The sequence below is a fragment of the Tamandua tetradactyla genome, chromosome 9, assembly GCF_023851605.1.
Source record: "Tamandua tetradactyla isolate mTamTet1 chromosome 9, mTamTet1.pri, whole genome shotgun sequence".
In the NCBI taxonomy this organism is placed as follows: domain Eukaryota; kingdom Metazoa; phylum Chordata; class Mammalia; order Pilosa; family Myrmecophagidae; genus Tamandua; species Tamandua tetradactyla.
The window spans coordinates 57766752-57791336 of NC_135335.1; the positions used below are offsets into that span (position 1 = coordinate 57766752).

General features: G+C 39.7%; 1 protein-coding gene across 9 annotated transcripts in view; it reads right to left on the reverse strand.

Moving 5' to 3' along the window:
- The window catches only part of SEMA5A (semaphorin 5A), a 574926-nt gene that overhangs the window by 361035 nt on the left and 189306 nt on the right, over positions 1–24585 (reverse strand). For 8 of the 9 annotated variants that reach the window (XM_077116834.1, XM_077116833.1, XM_077116837.1 and 5 more), the window contains one exon: positions 9130–9329. In XM_077116834.1, coding sequence (XP_076972949.1) covers positions 9130–9253 — 124 coding nt within the window. In that variant the 5' untranslated portion in view covers positions 9254–9329. Of the gene's footprint in view, positions 1–9129; positions 9330–17326; positions 17429–24585 lie in introns of all 9 variants that reach the window. The other variant, XM_077116836.1, reaches the window with a different exon arrangement.

Here is a 24585-nt window from a genome sequence, read left to right on the forward strand (position 1 = left end):
AAATTTTAGTTGTCTGCTGGAATTGGTACCATGCTTTGTCTCTTAAACGTAACCGTGGGTGTTTAACTTGCTTTGATATTAGGTAAAGTTAGGAGGACATAAAAATCATCTAATTAAAACTTTATTCATCCTGCATTTTATCTCCAACACTTCCATCATAGAGAAAATAAGAATACAATTTTTATCTACCTTCAGTGTGAGAAATGGATGAATTACCCATTTAATGCTTGGAAAGACTACAACGTACTGAAAGATAAATAAAATACAATAACATACCATTTGAGGCCAAATGAAATTAGTTTCAAACCAGAACCCTGACAATAAATTTACAAAAATGTCTTCCCAGTTTTAATATGATCACACTGAACTGTTTCACATATAAAGTATTCCAATTGAGGTCACAAAATAAAAAATAAAACCACTACTCCAATAAGATGAATCAGAAAAACTATTGAAATTTGAACTTAAGATTCCATCTTGTATATTTCAGAATAAAAAATGTAATGTAAAAGTCATTGATAATTTTCAAATTCAATAAATCATTCTTATCATACTTGGAGCCTAATCATTACTGATAAAGAATCCACAACTGATAACAGGGGCCCTCTCAGTTTTCATCAGTCAAAAATCACTAACATAAAAATGTAATCTAGAAAAAGGAAACAATTTCCCCCAATGAAGCACACATAGAGTTCAAGGGTATTTTCTGCTGTTTATTCTATGTACACATAAATAATCATTACATACCAACATTATAGGGTTGGAAAGTTCTGTCATGTTTTCATCTAGATAGTAAACAAGTAATCAACTTGGAAATCAAAAATTTCTCCCCAAATGCAGTATTTTTAAATAATTGTTTTTCAACTTTTTTCATTGTATAGTATAACATATATACAAAGCAAAGAAATAAAAAAGCAATAGTTTTCAAAGCACTCTTCAACCCCAAATGTGGTTTTTAATGTAAAAAAAAACAAAACAGGCAGCATGCTTTTAAGTTAATTGTTTCTTTTGCAAATAGATTCAAATATTCTGCACTTGTGATTCTGATGTTATATAAAATATTTCATCATACCCATGGTAGTAAAAGTCAAATAATTTATGGAACAAAAAACTTTTTAAGGGTCCATGAACACACTTTTGCCCCCAAGTACTCATAGGAGGAGAATTCATATCCTCTAGTGAAACCAGAAAGAATCGCATGGCTTATGTAAATTTTAGTTCTCCAAATAAAAGTGTGGCATGCAAGACAGTTTTTGAGAGCTAGCAGTGTCTCACTATGTTTTCACCAGAGTCATATGAAATATTGAAATAAAAAATAAAATTAATTTCATGCACTATTTTTAATTGATTGTTAATTAATCTATTGATAATTTCCGAACTTTTCCCTGAGGAAACTGTCTATTATCATGCAATCACACACCCTTCTGATTTATAAAGGTTAAAGTGGAGGATCTGGTATTAGATGGACATGAGAAATACTAGAGGTAATTTCACTCAAGATTTATTCATTCAAGGACTCCAGAATCACTAGAAATCATCTCCACAACCCCTCCTGTGCCAACGAGAGTCCTGGCTCCCAGAGAAGAGGGGAACCCCAGCCTGTGCCACGACTCCAGATGACTGTTTGAAGCATCAAATACCAAATCAAAAATAGAGCACTAGGAAATCATCAGGGAGCCAGGTGTCATACATGGAGCCAAGGAACATGCATGGAGCTTGGGGACTCATGTCGAGCCAGGGGAAATGCACGGGTGGGGCTGGGATGCATACAAAGCCAGGGGACATGCATTGAGCTGGAGGCTCACATGGAACCAGGTGTCACAGATGGAGCCAGGGAACATGCATGGAGCTGGAACTCATGTGGAGCCAGGGGACATGTATGGAGCTGGGGGACATGCATGATGCCAGGAGAAACACACAAAGCCTGAAGGCACATATGGAGCCATGGGAATGGATATACATGGAGCTAAAGGGCATGTACGGTGCCAGAGGACATGTATGGAATTATGGGGCATGCATGGAGTAGGGGGACACGTGGAGCTGGAAGACATGGAGCTGTGGGAGCCATGGAGCTGTGGCACAGAAAGGACCCCCTTGGCTCCTTTCCATGTCTCCATCCTTGTTATCTAAGACAGTCTCACTCACTCTGCTGGGGGGTACCTGAGGCTGCCAAGGTTCTGCCTTCTCCAAGCAAGCCCCATCAATGTGCCAGGGCCTGTGCAGACATCAAAAGGTGGAGTCAAAGAGACCAGAAAATGGCCAGGAACAGCAGGGAGCCAGGAAATATTGTGTGGGCCACTTCAGGGACGGGTAGAATGAGAACATCAGAGAGATGCAGAACGTCGGTGTGCCAGGTAAGTTCCCAAGAAGGACACCCCACAGAGTCACAAAACCCTTCACGTATTTTTTTTAAATATTTTTACTGACAAATATCCACACATGTACAGTCCAACCATATTATACAATCAATGGCTCACAATAGCATCACATAGTTGTGTATTCTTCACCATGATCTTTTTTAGAACATCTGCATCACTCCAGAAAAAGAAAATAAAAAAAAAAAGAACTCATACAACCCACAACCCTTACCCCCCCCCCTCACTGACCCACAACATTTCGATCTACCCAGTTTTTACACTTTATCTCCCTCTATTATTTATTTATATTTTATCCTTATTATTTTTCTACTCATCTGACCATACCCTGGATAAAAGGAACACCATCTTATTTTTAATGTCAACATTTAGCAAGTCAATACTTTTCACAAGCACCCAAATACAAGGTAGCATAATTATTCTATTGAAAAGATAAATACAGATCTAGGAAATGTACTCCTCCCTAAAACTGTTGTATGGGAAGAGAGCCCAAGTTTAAAATCCCACCTTGGATACTTTCAATCAGGTATCACTTCCAATCTCTTCCACCCTTAGTGAAGGTGACAGAGGGCCAAGTATGATTCCCCCACCTGCCTGGGGATGGCCCCAGCTGGAATCCCCACCCCCACTCTCCCAAATGCTTTGCTAAACCCTGGGACCAAACATGCCTAATCTCCTACCAAGAACCCCTATGTTCCAGAACCATTCTCAAGGCGATCAATGAACCCTAAGTAGGAGGACACTCCACATGAACACCAAGGAGTTGGGTGTGAAAATGGCCAGGAGCGATCTGTAGGCAGATGTAATCTCAGACTTTAACAGTAAATGCTTTCAGCTGTGACTCACAAGGAAGGCATCCAAATCAGTCCATGATATAAAGCTCCAAGGCAAACCAAGCCCAAATCTGGTACAACTCACCCCACCGTGGTCTTTCCATGTGTACAATGGAAAACTGCTTCCTATAAATCAATCCCAATAACTCAAGCATACTCTCTAAATAGAAAGTGTGCTGGGTAGACTTTAATTAATAAACAAAAGCAGAACTCGAAGTTGTTGCCTACAATTGACTCTAAACATTTAACTTTCATCCAGAGACTCAGCAAGCATGTGGAGAGGCGTGCTGTCTTGAAGGGGCCCTGTTTTCCCCCTCTTTATTGGAATAGACATTTAAGCAAATGACAAGGACATAAGTGTGAGCAGTATATCCATAATGGGTCAGGGTGTTTGAGCAGCCACTGCACAATCAGGGATAAATATTTCAGAACATGCAGTCGAGGGAGCAACCTTGCAAACTCAGGAAGCTGTTGGAATGTGTTGAGCAATGAACTCTGCCAGATAGGAAGAGACCATAGTGGCAAATATTTTACCGAGGCTCAAAAACAAAAGATCCTGCCAAGCATTTTCTGCCTAGCTGGGAAAACTGAATCAAGACATTGATAAAACGTGTCTCAATGTATTAAGCCATCACTTGAGAATCCAATCCACTTCATTCTCCTAACTTCATGCAGAACAACTCTTAAGGGGATCTTTAAATCATGAAATTTTACATATATATGGAAGTTGAGATTTAAAGAGATCAAGATTACCCTGTCCTTCATTTATTTCTCCTTTATTAGTGCTCCAGCATCCTTTCTGAGCCTTTCTTGGAGAGGCATGCCTTGCAAACAGTGTCTGTAGAGCACAGCAGGAGCCACCCTCCCAGCTGTAACATGAGCCATTCCAAGGAACCCCTACTGGGTCCCCAACATCTACAGAGGATTTTGTGAGGGTTTTTGACCAACAATCTTATCCTTTCTCCAGAAAAGCACTTCCTTCCTAAAGCCCACATACTCTTGGCCTGTGGCCTGCCTACTCCATCTGGGATGGAGGGCAGCCTCAGGAACTGCCTCCCATCCGGCCACCCCCACCCACAAAGGCTCCTGCATCCTGGGTGCCATGGTCTCCATCCCCCCACCCCCTGCTAGGCTTCCTGTGAGCTAATCCCCCACCTGTGCTCAGCACCCCACCCCACCCACAGCCCCAGGGACTCTGCCTAAGCAGTCATCTCCCCTTCTCTCTTTTCTTTTCTCCTCAGCTTCTTTCTGAGGAAGCCCAGGCTCCTTCCCATCACCATTTAAGGATGATTCAGCAATGCTCCTTTGACAGGAAAGCCCTGTCCTCAGACCTCTTCCTGGGAGACACAATGCTTCTCTTGTTTTATGTCTATTTCCTCTCCACCCATCACCATCAGTTTCTTCTCCCACCCCTGGCCTGAAGCTGCTGTGGCAGATCCCAATACACAGGACTTCCGGGAAGGGAAGCAACCTCCTGGTTTTCCCCAGACACAGGACTTTCAGTGCTGAAACCAGGCAGACTGGGACAAGTTAGTGGCCCTAACCTTCTAGCCCACATCTGCCAGGAACTAGGCATCCTCAGACGCTCTGTCGGCCAACACCATCTTGAAAGTTTCCCCCTTCTTGGTTTCTGGGATGCCTTGCTCCATCTGATGGCCACAGACACTCAGCTTCATCAGCTTCTGCACATCTGAACCCCTTCTTTGTGCTATGTGGACTCAACATCCAAGAACCCAAGGATCATGCTCAGTGCTTCCTCCTCCCTCTTTTCCATTAAGCCATCAAAATGGCACTGCCTTTGAATTTCTAGAACACACACTCTTCTTTATATGCCTGCCATCACCATCCCTCAGTCCCTCATCATCATTCATTTTGATCACAGCAGCCCACACAGAACAGGGCTCTCCTGCCACTACAGGGCCCCCTGCAAGCTGAGGCTATGCAAATACAAGGTGAACTTTTAAGATATTTTTTAAGGGCATTCATCATGGAATCCTCACCAACCACTTCAGCCTCATCTCTTTCTACTTCCACCCCTATAACTTAACCAAGACTCCATGACTTATGTTAAACAACACTTGCCCAGGCCTCCTGTGCTCTCTCCAGCACCTTAATGCTCATAGTCTTACTGGAACACTTTCCCCTTCAGGAGTTTCTCAAACACCATGTAACAATCATTTGTGACTCAGCTTTGCCATTGCTATATCCTAGAGACCATCCTTTCTCACCCTCCTAGAACCAGGGAGCCTGGTTTAGACACCCTTTTCTGGGCTCCCACCTCACCCAGCATAGATAGCTGTTGGGGGCCTTAACAAAATGTGACATATTCTTAAATGGACTCTAAATCCCTTCATAGGAAACTGATTCTTGCTCCTATCTTATCAATATTTACTACAGAAACCAGCATAATAGACACCTATTAAATGCCCATTGTTTAATTTAAAAACATACAAATTAAAAATACACTGAGTTACCATTTATGAACTAAGGAATTGGCACAAATCTCAAAACCTAATGGTATGCTCTGCTAGAATAGCTATAGGGAAACTGGAACTTGAATTTAAGGCAATAGGAATGCAAAATAGCATAACCTTTATGAAAGGGAATGGAGTGAGATCTACCAAAATAACATATGCATTTAACCTTTGACCAAGTAATTTCATTTCTAGGGATCTATGCCAATGACTTACTTGGAAAAAACATTAAAAGATGCTGGCAGGAGGCACCATTCATTCTAGCACTTTCTGTGATGGCAAAAGACCTACACTTTTCTCAATGGGGAGCTGGAATGCAGAATTATGTGGCCATAAAAGGAAGAACAAAAATCTCTGTACATCACTAGCAAATACTCTCCAGTATATATCATTAAGTAAAAATGCTAGGTAGAGAAAAGTTTGTTCTTATGCCACTTTTTCCAAGAATGGGGGTCATGAATATATATTTATATGTATGTGTGTGCATATATACATATATATAATGAATATGCATGTATATATAGCTTTTTTATATTAAAAAGGAAGAATAAACTGTAAAATATATGAAAGAAATTAACAAAATGGGGAAAGAAAGAATAGGGAAAGAAGTTAGATTTCTCTTAACACCCTTAGTTTCATAAATTTGACTTTGAAACATTATATAATAATGGAAATGGAAATGTTCTAAATTGCTGAAAATCAAAAGCCAAAAGAAACAAATTAAGTTAACTGAATTTCAAGTTGGTGTCATAACCATGCAGAAGGAAGTTATTTCAAGTGGTTTTAAACCAGTAATTTTGCCTTAATTCCTTAGTGAAATATACACCCTGAGGGTTAAAAGAAGAGAAGGGAATCATCAAGTGTTTTCAGTAATCAAGGATGACTAGAATTGTATGACACTGTTATTCTGAAATGAACAAGCATGTATTGTGGGAAAAGGCAGAAGAGTAGTTCTGTTGGCACCGTGGAGACTCAGGATTCTGTGCCTGGGGGAAAGTACATAGAAGATGGAAAGGTTAAGAAAATCCTTAGAGTTCTGGGGATGAATGGGAAGCATCAGGAGGAGCTTACAGTGTATTTTTTTCAATATTATTTTCGCTTGCTTATCCCACGAAAAGGCCTAACTGAGCACCCCTGAGTGCTCAAGTCAGCCAGGAATAACTGATTCCCAGGCCTATGGGCTGAAATAGATAAGAGGATCCTGGAACATCTCACTATCCCAAAGAGCAAGGAAGATATCAAAGACTGCTAGGGTTGTGCCAAAAGAACCTGTGAGCCAAACTCAAGAGGTCCACAGGGGACAGAAATGGGACCATCTCAGTAGTTATAACTATAAAAGTTGCAAGTGCATTGAAATACATGTGTTTATGATTCTAATAATCAAAACAAGCATAAAATCTTATTGGTTGCCATTATATGAGATGAGAGAACTAAGTCTTGAAATGAGAAAAAAAAAACTGGCTGGGGGGGCAGGAAACAAGTACTTATTCTGCCTTTCCTATATTAGTTGTGCCATCAGGATGTTCAAGTAGCTACTCAATATAGAAATATTCTAGCTAATGAAGAAAGGAGAGTGACATTAGAAAATACCAGGTTTGCAGCCCTCAATGAATCAGCAGATTTAGGCAAAAACAACTTTGTCTTAGGAAAAACAACTGCAAATTTCACAACTCAAACTTATCTGCCTCCTGATAGAAGCTTATAGAACACATCTATAACATAATCAAGCCAAAAAGATTAGAAGCTCAATCTAATCAGCCCTCTCAATGTTACTACATATTTACAAGAAATATTGGGGAAAGAAGAACATTTAAATGACACCAAAGGGATGTGTTTTACATAACCCAGACTGGGGGAAACTCCACAGGACACATGACTTAATTTCCTTAAAAATTAAATCGCAAAAAGGACAAACAAAAACACCAAAAAGTAAAAGAGATTCAAGGGCTATGTCAACAACTGCAAAGTAAAGTCTAGATTTGGATTCTTATTTGATACAAATGTTAAAAAAAAGAAAACATGAGTATTTCTAAAACCATCAAGTATTTCTCTCTCAGTATTCACTGGATATTTGATGAGTTTTTGAAACTGATTTTTGGTTTTTGGTTTTTGGTAGAGCTTTTTGGTTTGCCAATGGTATTGTGAAGTCCTTATCTTTTATAGAGATGAACTGAAATAATAACAGATAAAATGATGTGATTTCTTCAACTTGCTTCAAAATATTTGGGGGCTGGGGGTGGGCATGAGATGGAGCATGGATGGGGATTTAAATGAAAACAAAAAATGTGAGCCATGAATTGAAAACTATAGGAGCTGGACATTCCTTAGACTATTTTTTCTACCTTTGTATGTTTGCAATTTTTCATGACAAAAATAACAGACTGAACTGTTTATTGTATGAATTAGCAAAATAAAAGGTGTGATTAGTTATATTGGCATGCTGATATAACTGTTTGTCTTCCCCCACCTGACTGTGAGCCCTTGCAGAGCAGGCACAAAAACTAATTTTCTTTTCTTCCTGAATGCCTAGGGTTTTAGTTTGCTAAGATGACCAGAATGCAATACACCTGAGATGGATTTGCTTTTATAAAGGGGATTTAATTTAGTTACAAATTTAGTAATTTGTGATGGCACATGGAGCTGGCCTTCCCTGCTGACTTCTGGGTTCAAATGGTTTTCCCCAGAGTGGTTCCTTCCTGCATCCAAACATCTGGGTCTGAGTTGCATTGTGCTGGGCTGTGCTGAGCTCTTTGGAGCTGTACTGAGCTCCTTCTCTCTCTCCTGACCTCTCCTTTTAAGCCCCACTCATTGAGGAAGGATATAATCTGCCATAGACGAATTTCACATGCTGATGATTTAAGTCCTCAACAACAGAACAACTGGACACTATCACCTGGCCAAGTTGACAACTGAACCTAACTATCACACCTAGTGTGCCTGGAGTATGAGCAAGTGTAAATAAATTCTAACAAATGAAAGAATAATGAGTGGATATATAGATGAATTTGTTAATCCTGTCCATAGTTCAAGATCCTTGAGGAATGAAACCAATTTGTCTGTCAGACAATGTTAGATAAAGACAACAAGATAAGATTTATTGTAAGACTAAGACTATGCTGGGAAATGCCAAAGTGTAGAATTTTTTGTTTTACTTGGTTTTATTGTGCTTTTTTTTTTTAAGTCACATTTTTATCTCCTTGTTCCAATGTCTAATAAATTTAAATGAAAGTAGCCTCAACAAGGGAGTTTCTTCCCTGGGTCACCCTAGTCTGGATCCTTCTTGAGGAATGATTGCTTCTGGAAATGAAATTATTGTGTCGGAGGATTCCATGTTCCCACCTTCTAAGAACAGGATACTAGAGTAATAGCTGCTATCATCTTCTGTCACTGAACATGGGATTTGCATTTAAATGGTGGCTTTGCAACCAGAGCATATATGTTTCTTACCTTTATAGGAAATAACTGGGTGCTCAGCTCTCTGACACTGGGCTGCATCAAGTGCTACTGACTGGGCAATTGTCCTCAAGCTCAGGCTTGAGAGAAGCCATGCAAGGAAGCAGGTTCGCTTCATGGTGGTCGGGGGCTGTGGACTCTGGGCACTTGTCTTCTAAACAGAAGCTGGTCTCCTCGTCATAGGTCAAAAGTGCCTGAAACACACCAAAGAGGACAGTGGGATTAACATGAATTCAGGTTTTCTGGTGGGTGGCCTCTTGGAAATGGCCCACTGCTACCTTTAAGATTGTACCATGTAGAGAAAGAGGAGAGCTTAGACAAACACATATTTCTAGGTCACATATCAAATTATGTGTGTGCATGTGAGAGAGTGTGTGCGTGTGTGTGTATCTCAATACAGACTCCTGTTTCTCCCAATGATCTTGTGAGATAACCCATTCATTGATGATAAAAGGAGAGATGTCCATGTTTAATTAAACTCTATTGAGCTGCCATAGTCTCTCCTAAGAAATGCAGATAAAATCTTTGTGATCATCCATTGGTTCTCTCTCAGAATTCATCCTCAACTCCTTGCACACATACTAATCTATAGGTGGAAACCCTAAGAAACCCTACCTTTCCTTTCTAACATCCAACAGACCCTACCTCAAAGGAGCATAATCATTGTATTTTACCAATAACTCGATTACTATCATGCTACCCAAATCTTAAAAACCTTCTATGTTTGGGGAATTTAGCCTTGAAAACTAATTAATTGATGACCAGCCAGCAAAATTTCTGGCTGTAGATCAAACGTGAATTGAATAAAATAAATATTGAACATCTACTCGTTGAGATGAAAGTACCATGCCAGGAGCTGTGAGACTTTAAAGATTATGAACAATTTAAAAGATTAATAAGCTTTAAAGTAGGAAAGGCTTGTAAAAGTATCTGTAAAACAAGTTGTTATAAAACCTTGAAAAGAACTAAGTGTGCTATGGGAGTTAGGAAAGAGCCGGATTGCCATTTAGAGGGATTTAGGATGGGTCCGTGGAGGAGTTCATGTTTGAGTTTAATATTGAAAGACAAAAGGAATTTCAACACATGGAGATTTCTAGAAGGGCATTTTATGCCAAGGAAAAAGGATGTAAGATGCATTGGAGGGGCAAAAGAAAGGAGAGGTAACATGCTTAGAAGAGGTTTACTATATTTTTTCCCAGGCCCTAGGAAACATAAAGTTGAAAAGGGCAAAGTAGCTAAGACAGTAAATTGGGTTAAGATTTAGAAGGCAAATTATACTAAGGTGAGGGGTCTTTATTTGTAGGGTAACAAGCAACCAATAGTATATAACACTAGCAGATATAGTCATTAAGACCATTCTCATAATAGCGTATCCAGGAAATCAGGTAGAAAAGAGCACAGAGGTAGAGAGGCTCATTTAAAACTGGTATGATTGTACAGAAGAGAAATAATGAAGCTTTGATTTCAAGTAGTGTCAACAGCAACAATAAAAAGTAAAGACAAACACTAAATTTGGTCAGTGTGCCAGTTTGAAACTATTATATATCCCAGAAAAGCCATGGTCTTTAATCCTGATTCAGTGTTGTTGGGTGGGAGCTTTTTGGCTAAGTTGTTTCCACAGAGATGTGACCCATCCAATCATGGTTTCCCTGGAGATCTGTCTCCATCCATTCAAGGTGGGTCACTTACTAGAATCCTTTAAAAGCTTCAGAGCCAATACAGCCAGAAACCATTGAAGATGCAGAAAGAAAACATCCCTAGGGAAGCCACTTGAAAGAAGCTAGGGAAAAAAACTAGCAGACATTGCCATATGCCTTCCTTGCTAACAAAGAAACCCTGAATGTTATCAGCCCTTTCTTGAGTCAAGGTATCTTTATCTGGATGCCTTTGTTCGGTCATTTTTAAGGCCTTAAAACTGTAAACTTGTAACTTAATAAATTCTCTTTATAAAAGCCAACCTATTTCTGATATATTATGTATCCGACAACATTAACAAACTAAAATAGTAAGTAAAGAAGAATATAGTCAATTAAAGATGGTCACAGTTTCTTTGACATCCTTTCCATTGATAGGTAAGTCTCTGACCCCCACCCCCCGCCCCACACTTAAAATCTGGTGCTGGGTTGACTGATGGAACACATCAGAACTGATGCTGTGTTATTTTCCAAGCCCAAGTCAACGAGCCTGGCTGATTCCTCTTCCTGCTTTCTGTGGGCACTGAGATACCATGTCAGGGACTGAGTACCCTGAGACTGCCATGACAGAGACTTCATAGAAGCACTCCATTAACAACCCCCACAGGGCCAGCTCATCAGCCATTCCCAATAAGGCATTTGCCATGAGTAAAGCTGAAAGTCATTGAGTGACTTCAGTAGGCACCAAAAGAATCACCCAGTTGACCTCAAACTCTTCACCCCCAAAACAGGAAATATAACAAGATGTTTGTGGTTCTATTATGCTACATTTGGGGGAAGAGAGGCACAGAGGCAAAGATGAATGCAAAATTGAGACTATATGTGCCTGTAGGGATAGTAACACCATTCAAATATGAGAATCTACAAGAGGATTTGGCTTAGATGAAAATATGGTCATTAGTTTGACCATATTAGGTTTAGGATGCTGAGAGATATTTGAGGAAATGAAGAAGACGGTTGAAAATCCAGGTCTGGGCTTAGAAGGAAGAACTAAGAGAAGGAGTAAAATGAGTGGAAAGGTTGAAATCATAGGCAGGGAAGAGATTCACCAAGGGAAAGCATGAGGGAAAAGAAAAGCAGGCTAATGAGAGCTTGTTTGGTTGGAGATAGTAAAAAACAGTAGTCACAGAAGGATGAAAGAAGAGGACAGAGCCAGGAGAATCAAAGGACTATGGCAGCATGAAAGTCAAGTTCGGATGGAGCTAAAAGCAATAGTTTTAAAAAGGAGGCCTTGTCAACTAAGTATGATGAATCAAACAACAAATACTGGTGTTTGTCAAAAGACGGTCAATAATCAACTTTTGAGAGGAAGATTTCAGCAGAACGCTAGAAACAGAATCCAGATTGCAAAGAACCAAGGAAGGAGTAGGTAGTGCAGAAGTGAAATGAAATCTGTTTAGCTCTTTTTAAAGCTAGGCAAACAAGTAAAAGAAAAAAATAAATCAGAAACATGAAAAGGAAGAAAGAACTGCTATCTTTACAAAGGAGTGTACACATGAAAATAGCATAAAAGTACAAGATAGAGAAAACAAATTGTTGGGTGAACAGCCTCTATGTGTTGAGTCAAGCAAACAGAAGGGCCTTCTGAAGGCTAAAGAATTGACAGTGGAGTATTCAAATTAAAGAGTGGAGCAAGTGTTGATGAACTCCATAGGAATCAATGAAATAAGAACACAACACCTGAATTAGCAGCCTACGGTCCAGCTGAGCTTACAGTCTCTTATTAATTCAATATTTTATTGGGTGTCAACTACATGCCAGACTCTCTATGCATGTATGAATTTGCAGAAGAACCAAATGACACAAGCTTGGGATTTATTGCAGCATTAAGTAGCAACTGTAGGGGTGGATTTAAGGAAGTGCATTATGGGACTTGCCAGGTTTAAAAACCTCAAAGCAGAAAGAATGTCAGGAATAGTAAGAACCTGAAGGATTCTAGAATGCACCTCCTTACAGTCAAGTTCATGTTTATTATCAGTTCAAACAACTAAAACAAGAGAGGCAAATACAGGGACTCCAAATCATGATGAGGCTAGAGTAGAATTTCTGAGGGAGCAAGAGGTGAAGTCACTGCATTAAGACAGGGGACAGAGTAGGGAGGAAAGCTGGGAGCCAGGACTGAAAAACCTGCCCTATAAACAGCACTGTAATGGACATCCACATGGACGATGGATGCACTAGGGATACCCTGGGATGTTAAAATAAACAATATAATCCATTTTCACTCTAGGAAAAGGATCTATAGTCTGCAAAACTGAGGGCTACTCTAGAACTCCAGTCCAGAAGTAAACACATAAAGTAACATCTTATCCTCCTGACCTGAAACTGAAGACATAAAATTTCATCAAATAATCTATCTCAAAATAGAATAAAACTTGTTGGAAATGTTTCAGATGTAATTCGTTATGTGCAGAGCAAGGTTTGGGGCCTCCTCCTCAGTGCACTCAGGGCAGGCTGCAGGTTCATCATAACACTCCATGTCAAAACAACTCGTCAAAGACAAAAATAGGGACGGAAGATTAAAAAAATAAATTAACTCTCAGTAAACACTAGCCGTGTGCCAGGTACAGACACCAAGCACCAATATCCCTGCCTGGCACCCACCAGGTACCCATCAGCGCTCTCACCGTGCAGCATTTCCTCATGAAGATGGATGGAGGAACATCCTTTCTTGACCTCCAAGACTAAGCTCAAATCAACTGAGGCCAAGAGCAAATTCTTGTCTTGCACATAACTGTCCAACGTGCCAGGCTCCGACTAATGTGGAATTCCCTTCTGTTAGCTATGAAACATGTTCTGCAGACTGAATGGCCATTAGACCTGCCCTCTGCTTATAGCAGCCCATCAGCTCTAAGCTCAGACCTAACACTATTGCCTCTGAAGGAAAGGTAGAGAAAAATAGCAGAAATGCTTGAAATAGTTCTTCCTTTTGATCTGGAAAGAGATTATTTGAGAATAGGTAAATGCCATATCAAATAAAAGAGGCTAAAATGGAATACACGATGTGATGGTGACGCCTGGAAATTACATGTTTGCCATATTAAACTTAGGGAAGGACTTTTAATATGAGCAGGTGATTTGTAGAGGTTTATAACTGTCAGACTATAACATGTTATCTGTCTTCTTAAAATAGATCTTCTATAAATAATCATCATGGCGAAGTGATAGGGAAGGACACCCACAGGCTTCATTTAGAGGCAAGGGCTTTTCTGAGCCTCTTACCAGGCAATGCTAACTCCTTCTTGAATAGTCGTTTACTCAAAATAGACTCTGCTCAAAAGAACAGGTCCCTCTTTCCTGGATGCTACAATGCCATCCTCCACTAAATCACTGACGCCTAGCCTCTCTGTGGTGGAGGTGGGGGAAGAGGTACATTTATACCAGAATTTGGTGCTAAATCTCACCACCATTTAAAGCCAGATAATTCTTTGTTCTGGGCTGTACATCACAGGATGTTTAACAACCTCCCTCGTCTCTATGCTCGAGAGGACAGCAGCACCCCTGCTTAATAAAAAATGTCCCCAGAAATTGCCCAATTGTCTTTGGTGGGGAACCATGGATTCCTATGTACCAAAATATCCCTACCTCTTTAAAAATCAAATAAGATATTACCACTCGAAAGTTTATTAAAAATATGCATTTATAAATCACCCAACTGAATTTATATTACAGCATTTTGGCATAATTTCAATAAAAAAGAAAAGTCATATTAATTATAACTATTTGGGAAATACAATCTCGAGGGATTTCGAAGAGATCAATTTCAAAAAAGTCGTTCTAAAATCATCCAGATTATTAAACATGTATTAGGTGAGTTGACCTTTGCCAATGGGTTGATTTCCTAAAGCAGAATTTAAGGCCAATTTGGGCTACAAATTGTAAGCGTTTTTGTTGCATCTACTTCAAAACCTCCAAAGCCCTTGCTTCAGTTTATTGACGTGGGAAGACCTCTGTATAAGCTTCATCTAAGTAAGCACAACTGTGTATAGAAGTGTTTGTGCGATAAATAACATTTCCCATTCCCACCCACACTGAGACTGAATAGGCTTTGGGGAACAAAAAAATAACTGTTCCTTTTAGTGAAAAAAAAAATGTTCCCAGATAAAAAAGAGATCAAGAGAATTGAAAGTTTCCATGAGAAGTTTCATTTAGAGAACAAAGTCTAAGCAATTATTAATAAAAACAAACCCAAAATAGGTTTAATGCTTAAGTTTCCTGAGCTGTGCTAACACTTTAACACAAACAAACTGGGCGCAATAGAAGAACAGGAAGGTATTTCTGCAGAAGCCAGAAGTCCAAAATGAAGGTGTTAGCAGGACCATGCTCTCCCCAAAGGATCCAGGAGACAAACTTCCCTTTTATATTCCAGGTTCTCCTGGCTCCAGGTGTTCCTTAACTTGTGGCAGCATCACTCCCTTCTTTGCTTCCTGCATCTTCATGTGACCTCCCCCCCCCATGACTGTGTCCAAATATAGTCTTCTTAAAAGGACACTCCTCAAAAAAAAAAAAAAAAAAATGGAACACTAGTCATATTCGGTTAGAACCCACCCTAATCTAGTGTGACTTCATCCTAACTTGACTCTATCTACCAAGATTCTATTTGCAAATAAGGTCACATTGACAGGGATGGGGGTTAGGAATTGAACATATCCTTGGGATGGGGGTGGTGAGGAGAGACACAATTCAATGTACTGAACCTCCACTCCTTTCCCAAGCAAATACCCGTGCCCCAAGCCAACAAACCACTTCCTCCTACGTCTTCTACCACTCCTATGGAAAAAGCCTTTCCTTCAGCCCCTCTGGCCACAAGGATCCTCAGATGAAGCCTTCCACACTCATTTGCACATCTGCTACTGCTGTTGCCTTGGACCCCACTCCAGCTCCAGTTCTTCCCACTCTTTAAGGATCAGAGGACTTCCCACTTCTCACACACAGAGGGTGCCCACTCGACCAGCTGGAACTTGGTGTACCTGACATCTCACCCCCCTAATTAAAGTTTGCCTTGGATAGTCAAACAACTGTTAATGCGTCTAACTTCTCACTCCCTTCTTCTCCCTTTTATTGTAAGCATACCATGGGTTGAACACATATAATCCCAAGTTTACACATTCAAGCACATTGAATCAGCTATGTGAATGAATCAGAAATAACAAAGCAATAGTCTATTTAGCATTCATAATTCAATTCCTTGCCACTGTGCAAGCACCACTGTGAAGTGGTTTAGACTCTGTGTTCACTGAAGACAGAAAATGAGTCAAAGATTCACAGAGTTTAGGGAGGCAGAAGGGGAAGTCCAAGTCCCCTAATCCTTGTACTCAATTTGCAGCTGAGAAAGCTAAGGCTCAGAAAGCCTTAAACTGCATAGGGAAGATCATGAGTATAGTTGGAAGCCATGGGCAAACGGGTCCTGCTAGCCTCTGGCTCTTTGCATTGCACAACCCAACCTGCAGCTCATGCCTGTAAACCCACGCTTCTGAGAGCACAAGATCGGATGGCCTGAATCTCCCCTAGAAATGCAGTCTTATCTCTAGAAGAAACAATAAGATATGAGCCATTGCACAGATATGAGATGTGTCTTAGAACGTTCATTATCCATCCAGCCGATTTCCGTGGGCAAGACACAGCACTGCAAGTCAGCAAGGAAAAGAGGAAGGAAACAACAGTCCTAGCACTTCACAAGTTCGAGCCGTCAAAAGCGTGAACAACTATCTTTTTGATCATTATGAAAGAGAAATAGGAGCAAAGTCTTAGGAAACACATATGGAGGAAGTCTCTCTGAATGGAGGAAGAAGACAGAAGTTGTGGATTCTGAAGGAGTTCAAGGTATAATGTTCTAAGTAGCAGGAATAAATGGTTCAGGAGAATGAAAGTCCATGTTGTGTTCAGGGCTAGAAGGAATTTATTGAATGAACCTATGCTCTTTCTTGGCAGCTGTATCAATATTCTACAGTACTGAACAGGAAGAAAGATTAAATGAAGAATCAATAAAGCAATAAAACTTAAGATAATGCACGGATTTCAAGTAAATGGAGTCTTCTAAACCTTTTTTAAAACCAATAATTTACCCTTTTTTCCTTGGGAAATAATATGAAATTAAAGTTTTCTTCTTATTGTGTTGAATCTATAAAGGGAATCAAGATGTCCACCAAATATATTAGATGTTCAACTTCTATGCACATTTTAGTAAAATCGATCCTTTTTGTATAATTTTTACTTGTTTAGCTTGATTGCCAAGTTTCAGCCAAACTGGGGTTATAACAAATGAGTCTGTGAGATTTTTAGGAATCTGCAGATGAAACAGCAACTGCCCTCAAGAACAGAAGCATGGCTGTGGCCACTTTCCTGTGCTGCCATTTTCATGTAACTGAATAAGACACTGGCTTTGCTGCCCATAGATTTTCATCATATCTGAGCTCAGATGAGATGGAATTTTATGGCTATATAAAATGACCTCATGTTATAAAAGGGAAAAAAGCAAACATTAAACTATTTTATACATTTCGATAATGGCTTGGCTCCAGTGACCTTCTTTTATCTCTCTCTTCAAAGGGCAGTGTTATTGGAGTTTGCCTTCATCCCCTTGTTTAGCTCCAGATTGCCTAGAGGAGCCATAAAAATAAATGAAGCCCATTAGATAAAATTATTATTTACACAAAGGCAATATTAATTTTAGCTGTCAGCAGGTTTTAAAACTAAGTGAAAGTTCATTCAATCTACTTCTGTTAGCTAAGCCAATAAAAGCCCTTTCTCAGGAAGAAAAAAAATCTTAAATAATGGGACCTGAAAGCAACAAAACTCTATTGGCAAATTCTAAAGGATTTATCTAGAGATAGTTCGTCAAGGCACAGAACTCATGAGGAGGCAATCAAATAATCAAGTTATAAATGATTCTCATGGTGCAAAAATTACTGTTCGTGGCTTCCACTTGACTTTCATTAAGGTGGACAGGGCTTAGAGTGTCACTTTTTCTCTCTTGTCAACTAGAAGGTGCAATGTCTATGCCAATATGCAAATGCATGCACCTGCAGTGGGACAACTCAACATTCCATCCATTGACACTTCTTCAGCCCCTTTTGTTTGCCAAATCTACTGAGCTTGCACAATTGGACATCTTCAAGGCATTTGTGTCCAATGGTTCTCTCTCTTTAATAACCCTTGAAACCCTCTCATGCCTGGTTTCCATGACACCACAATCTCACCCTGTTTCTACTAAAACTCAGATGCTTACTTCCTAGTCTTACCCTTAAATGAAGGTGTGCGCCAATCTCTCCCATGCATTCATGTCTTCTCCATTTATAGACTGTCAGTGGCCAATGTCTTCAACCTCACATGATTTTGCACACTTTCAAAGTACTACTGATTCCAAAAGACAGAACTCTCTCCCAGACCCCTCTGTACCTAATCCAGAACTGTAATTCAAAATATATTTCTCCACACAAATAAGTGCATGGCAATTCAGCTAAAATACATCCTAAGCTGACCTCATTATCTGTCTTCATCAAAAGTCTCCTTCATGCCTATTTCCTCCTATGGTTAATAACTCCACTCTTTAGCCAGGCATCCAAATCATAACCCAAGTACTCATTGCCATTTCCTCCTCTTTTATCCTCCCAATTTTTTCCCCTCATTTATCACTATATCCTGAAAACTCTTCCCTTACCCATCTCTAGGCTCCATGTCCTCCTTTCCACTCTGATAGGTCCCCTCTCTTTCTCACCTCTACAATTTCTGCTGTATCTTCTTTATTGGTTTCCCAGACTATAGTCCCAATCTCTGAACTTTAGTACTGAGAATCTTTCTTTAATTTTGTTTTCATTTTCCCCTATCTCCATGTGGCCTCACTGTACATCAGTGCTCATTTCTATTACAGCTGTTATCACCTGGAATTACAATTCTCTGTGTATCTGTTTCATTTTAAAATGAGGCTGTGAAAAGCTCAAACTCTGGTTGGTAGCTGGCATAGGACAGGCAAACAATCAATGTCTGAGCAATGAATTAATGGAAAAAAATAATGCAAATGCACATATACTCCTCTACCTTCTTTACAATATTTATGTTTGCATTAAAATATTACTCATGTCCCCTTTGCTTCTAGGACTCGGCCAATCATTGTCACAGATGTTTTACTCCTCTATTAAAATCCTCCTAACATCTGGTCTAAATACAAGGAATCCCATGGTTTTGAGAGATGTACTTTCAAAATGTCATAATTTTCCAATTATTGGTCAAAGGGATGAAGGGATTACTTACAGGCAGATAGAGTAAAAAGAGGAGGTCTCATGGGCCTGGAAACATGAAAGCAGACAGAAGATATAACCAAATTGTATGAATCTTAAGGAGCTCAGAGAAGTTATTCTGGCACATCATAATTCATCAGGGCCACTTGAGACATCAAAGGGCAAATAAAGGAGGAAATGATGATTTAGAGCAGGAATAAATTTATTAAACTTGTTATTCCTGGTTGAAAATATAAATATCTTGAAAGAGAGCAGATAAGTTTACAGAGAAGAACAGCAAATATATTTAGAAAAACCAGAATATTTAGTGAAAAGGATTCTCATTTTAGTTGGAATGGCACTGTGTGTAAGGTGTACGATGATGCCTTTTAAGGCCAATGGAGCAGGCATGTTAAGGTTGATCTGTATGAGTCCAAATCAGTTGCAATCTGTGGTCTAAAAAGTGTAATTTTAAAAAAGGCCTCAACAGCACAAAATTTTGGTCAGTGCATTAAAAACAAGAATCCGAATTCCTCATTAAAATAAAAATTACTTAAACATATAATATCAAACTCAAAGATTATACCAATTAGAGAATAATTGCAATAATAATTGCAAAGTAGCTAATGTACCCTATTCATACATGTCGTATTTTCCTGAAATACGTTATTAACCATAAGAGGAAATAGGCATGAATGGTAGCATTACCATTCCTAGTCTACCCATGTATTCCAAGACTCCAGGAGCTCCCACAGCTAAAGGGAAGAATGAAACAGGTAATTCCTGCCTCCAAAGTCAAGGTCATCTTGCTATTTTGAAGATGCCATCCTTTCCTGTACCTCATTTCTGAAATGACTGTGTGTTTTTTTTTGTTTGTTTGTTTTGTTTTTTTTTTTGCCTAGGGGTTGGGAACTGGGCTAGACACATGGGTCATGGGGCTGAAATAATAGGCAGATGATCTATTTATATCTCTACCAACCAGCTTCCAGCTGGATGTGAATAGGTGTTTGCTCTGGCCAGAAATCTGAATAAATAAGTTGTCAAAGCATCCTTAGGTAAACCTAGACCCAAAGAGCTCATTGACCAAGACTCACTCCAGCCAATATTGAAAGAGTATCGACCTTTGCAGAATTATGCAATAGCTTTCTCATGTCGAGGACATACCAAGGGCCTGTCTTATGCCCTTCTCTCCCTACCATCTACCCATTCTCCCTGGAGAACCCCACAAAGGACTCTAAATACCATCTAGTGCCTAGTGAATGTAAAATTGCTTCTCAGCCCCAATCTGTCCTCAAAACTATAAATTCTGTCCACATTTCACTTTGAGTGACAAAGAACTACCTAGAACTTAAAAAAGGAAACCACTGACTATCTCCTTCCTTAAAATGGCTTCCTGCCTAAGTCTTCTGCATCACATCCTGAATGACTGTTGATTCCTCTATTTTCTGTACATAATAATAGAAGCCACCAAGAAATCCTGTCATTATATCCTCAAATTACATATCACACATTTGACAAATTCCGTCACTTCCACCTCTACAATCCTACTGTAAGCCACATTCGACTCTCACCTGGACTTAGCAAAAACCTAGTTGGCCTTGCTGCTTTTTAGTCTTGATTCTCAAAGCCCATTTCCTAGGTTGCAACCAGGGTAATCTCTGTAAAGAGCTGAGCAGATTAAATAAATTTCTTCCCTGCTAAAAACCCGACAATCGCTTCTTCCACAAGATTTTAAAATGCAAACCATTGGTCCCAACCAACCGACCCTCCTCTGTGGTCTGGCCCCTGCCTACTTCTGCATCTCCTATTCACTGCACTCCAGACACACACTCATATCCACATACGAGCACATATGTACACATGCATGCACACACAGACACACATGCAACACACAAACACACATACATATATACACATGCACATTTACACATTTGCTCACATGCATCTTCTCTCTGGCATTGAAATACAGTGAGGTCTTCACCTCTCAGAAGGCATTCACTGTGACCCACCAGATTCTTCCCCAAAGTCCTCCCCAGGTACCTCCTTCTTATCACTCAGGTTTCACTTAAATGTTACCTTTCCTGAACAGCCTAGGTAAGTTTCCTGCCTCCTACTCTCCACTCAGATTATTTTCTCCTCTTCATGGCACTTAAAACTACTTAAAACTGCAAATACAGATGTATTTCTCCATGATCTGATTTACCCACTGGAGTATAAGCCACCAGAGGACAGAGGTTTTGTTTTGTCCACTTGGTATTCCCAGGCCTTAGGGCAGAATATGACACACAAAAAATTCAGCTGAATGACTAGGTGCTAAAGGAATAGAAATGAATTGTCCACAAGTCAGACAGACTCACAATGAGATATACTCATTGTGAAGCCCAAGGTACGTTCTGCCAGATAAAGGCAAAGAATAACGTCTGCTTTGTTTGGGGTACTACAGAGCACTTCTGGGGAGTTTCAGTAGCACTTCTACAGAAAGCTACACATTAACTCCTAAGAAATAAGTCTGTTACATGAGACTTCAGATAAACAAGTCAATAAAGATCTTGAATTAGCTGCCACAAATGCACCTAATGATTAACACATAACGTGATGTTGTGAAATGAAGATTTCACACGGCACACGGCATTTCATTCTTCAGTTCATTAGCTTGAAAAGTAGAAAGGTCATTTAGGCCATTACTGTAAACATCTCCATGGTTGAACGTAATCCCTTCGTGTTTTACATCCTGGGTTTCAAAATATTAAAAGTTTTATGATGGTGGATGTGATGGCTTGAGGCTCTATTTATCCCAGAAAGGAATGCTTATTAAATAGAATCCATTCCTGTGGAGGTGAACCCATTGGAAGTAGGACATTTTGATGAGGTTAATTCAGGTAAGGTGCGACCCACCTCATTCAGGATGGGTCTTAATTCTCTTACTGGAGTCCTTTATAAGAGAATGAAATGCAGACAAATAGAAAGAAAGCCATGAGGCAAGAAGCTGAAAGCAACAAAGCCCAGAACAGAAATGAGAAACCAGCAGATGCCATCATGTACCTTGCCTGGGGGCAGAGTAGCCAAGGAATTCCAGCAGCTGGTCTTTGGGAAAAAAACATCACCTTAATGATGCTTTGATTTGAACATTCTCATGGATTCAAACTGTAAGCTAATAAATTCCTATGTTTAAAGCCAGCCCATTTCATGGTATCTGCTTGAGAAGCCTAGAAATTAAAACAGTGGATGTGTTCATAAAAATATAAAAATGAACAATTTCTAAATATATATCTAGAAAAAGGACAGAAGAGATTACATCAATTCTGCAAGTTGATCCTGAATAATGAAGGGGGTTAAACATTGCTGCAGGGTGTCTGGTTGCCTTTTTATAATAACCCAAAATGTCAAACCATCTCTGCATTTCTCAGCCTACAAGTCTCACCCATCTGCTCTGCCCACCGACACCGGGCTAGAGGAGGCAGCATTGCACAGATGCTAAGAGAACAGACTCTCCATCAGATTGCCCTCCCAAATCCTAGCTCCACTTTACACCTCAATTTCCATCATCTGTAATATGGACATCAAAACTATAACTTAAACACTTTTACTTGAAATAACTTAGAGGACACTAGGCACAAATAGTGCACTAAGGAAGCACTACAAATGCTTTGATAAATATAAACAAGTGGAGGCTTTGAAAAAATGCTTCTTAAATCTTGCAGAAAAAAATTCTTTAACGACCCAGTTAGTGCCTTCCTACACAAAGACAATAGAAGCAGTTCAATGCTTAAGAAGAGCTGTGCTAGAGGGCTGCCTTAGCCTTGAGAAAATTCTACAGCTAAGCAGGAAACACAGAAGAGAATGTTCAAAGTTCATTGTTCATAAAGGCAAAAAACTAAAAATAATCCAGGTGTCCGGCAGGAGGAGAATGGAAATTTTTATCATCGATCACAGTGAAGATGAATCAACAACAGCTACATGTAACATAAATATTAGAAACATAATGTTGAGAGAAAAAAAAGGCAAGAATAATATATGTAGGGGAAATAAACATTACAAATAAAAGAAGGCACAAAAGTAACCAAATTATGTCTAGATAAACATGTACATACATACAGACTCTGATAAAGCTATCTACAAAAGCAAGGGCATTGTAAATACAAACTTCATGGTTGGGATAACAAAAAAGAATAAGTAACAATGGAGGCAATTCTCTCTTCCATTCATTGATCCTTGGTGGATTCTAAGATCAAACCACCTGATCAGCCTGCTTACTAGGCCTCCACAGCCTCCGCCCCACTTTCCCACTGGCACCCCTCTGCCTAGAACACAGCCCCCTATGTCTGCATCAGGTCTGCAACCATCCCTGGATGGACAGGTCAAATCCGCACTCCTCCATCAGCAATAATCATTTTCCCAACGGGAAGCCAGGACAGCTCCACCAAGGCCCTGAGGACACAGTTTGTGTCCCGTGACCCCCAGCACATCCTGCCATGTGTTCTGGCATCTCCTGGCTCGTGAGCCCTCTTCCCCTATGTAGAGTAAACCAGAGCCCATGCTGTGCTGCAGCACTCCCTGTTACTGGAGGCCACCTTTACAGTCCCTTGCACATAAAACCACTTAGCATTTGTTGAATGGATCAATCAATCAACTAACCAAGAGTGAAAAGAAGTGTCAGACTAACATGGAAAAAGGTTGCAGAAGAAGTGGGTTTTAGAAACATGGGAATCATGTAAATTGACTGGAAATAAAGAGCCACATTCTTGATGGGGTAATGGAATAAAGTCTCAAGGCAGAATTTACTGAGAATGGGGCAAGCAAGGTATTTACCTGACTCAAACGAAAAGACCAAAGTTACAAGGAATGAGAACAAACAAATTATGGCACATCTGTACTATTAAACATGATGCAGCTTATAAAACCAAAGTAGTAACACTCTACACACTGACATATAAGTCCAATAAGGGTATAGAGTGAAAATAATTTAAGTATGAAAAACGCATCTGTCAGTAGACAGAGAAAAGAGGAACGAGAGGATTTCATTTTTGCTCAAAATTATCCAAATGAATAATTTCCATTTTTTATATTTGTAGGTGCAAAAAAACCTGTGGTAACCCCTAAGAAGTGAAGGTATTTAATATTCTTCTATGTTTTTAACTTTGCATGATAAGAATGTGTTCACATTTTCACTGAAAGGGAGTAAGCACATTTAGTTCTAAAATAAGTGAATTGAGATAACTCTTAATTGAGACTGGAGCCTTAAATGAATATATTTTGATTCCATTCTGGTTTAACTTATTAAGTGGAAGGATGTAGAAAATAATGGAGGGAGCAGTTTGTAGCAGGGCAGGAAAACAGCAAGGAAGAGGAGCTTGAAGAAGGATGGGTTAAAAGGTAGAAATGTGGATAGAGTAGAAGTCAACTTTACACTGGGAGTCCTTCAAATGGAATAGGAAATTCTCATTTAACATGGGTGAGGCACAATTATGGTGAGATACATGACTAAAAGGTAGCAATCGGGAGCCAACAGCAGACATTGTTAATATGAGAAACTCTGACTT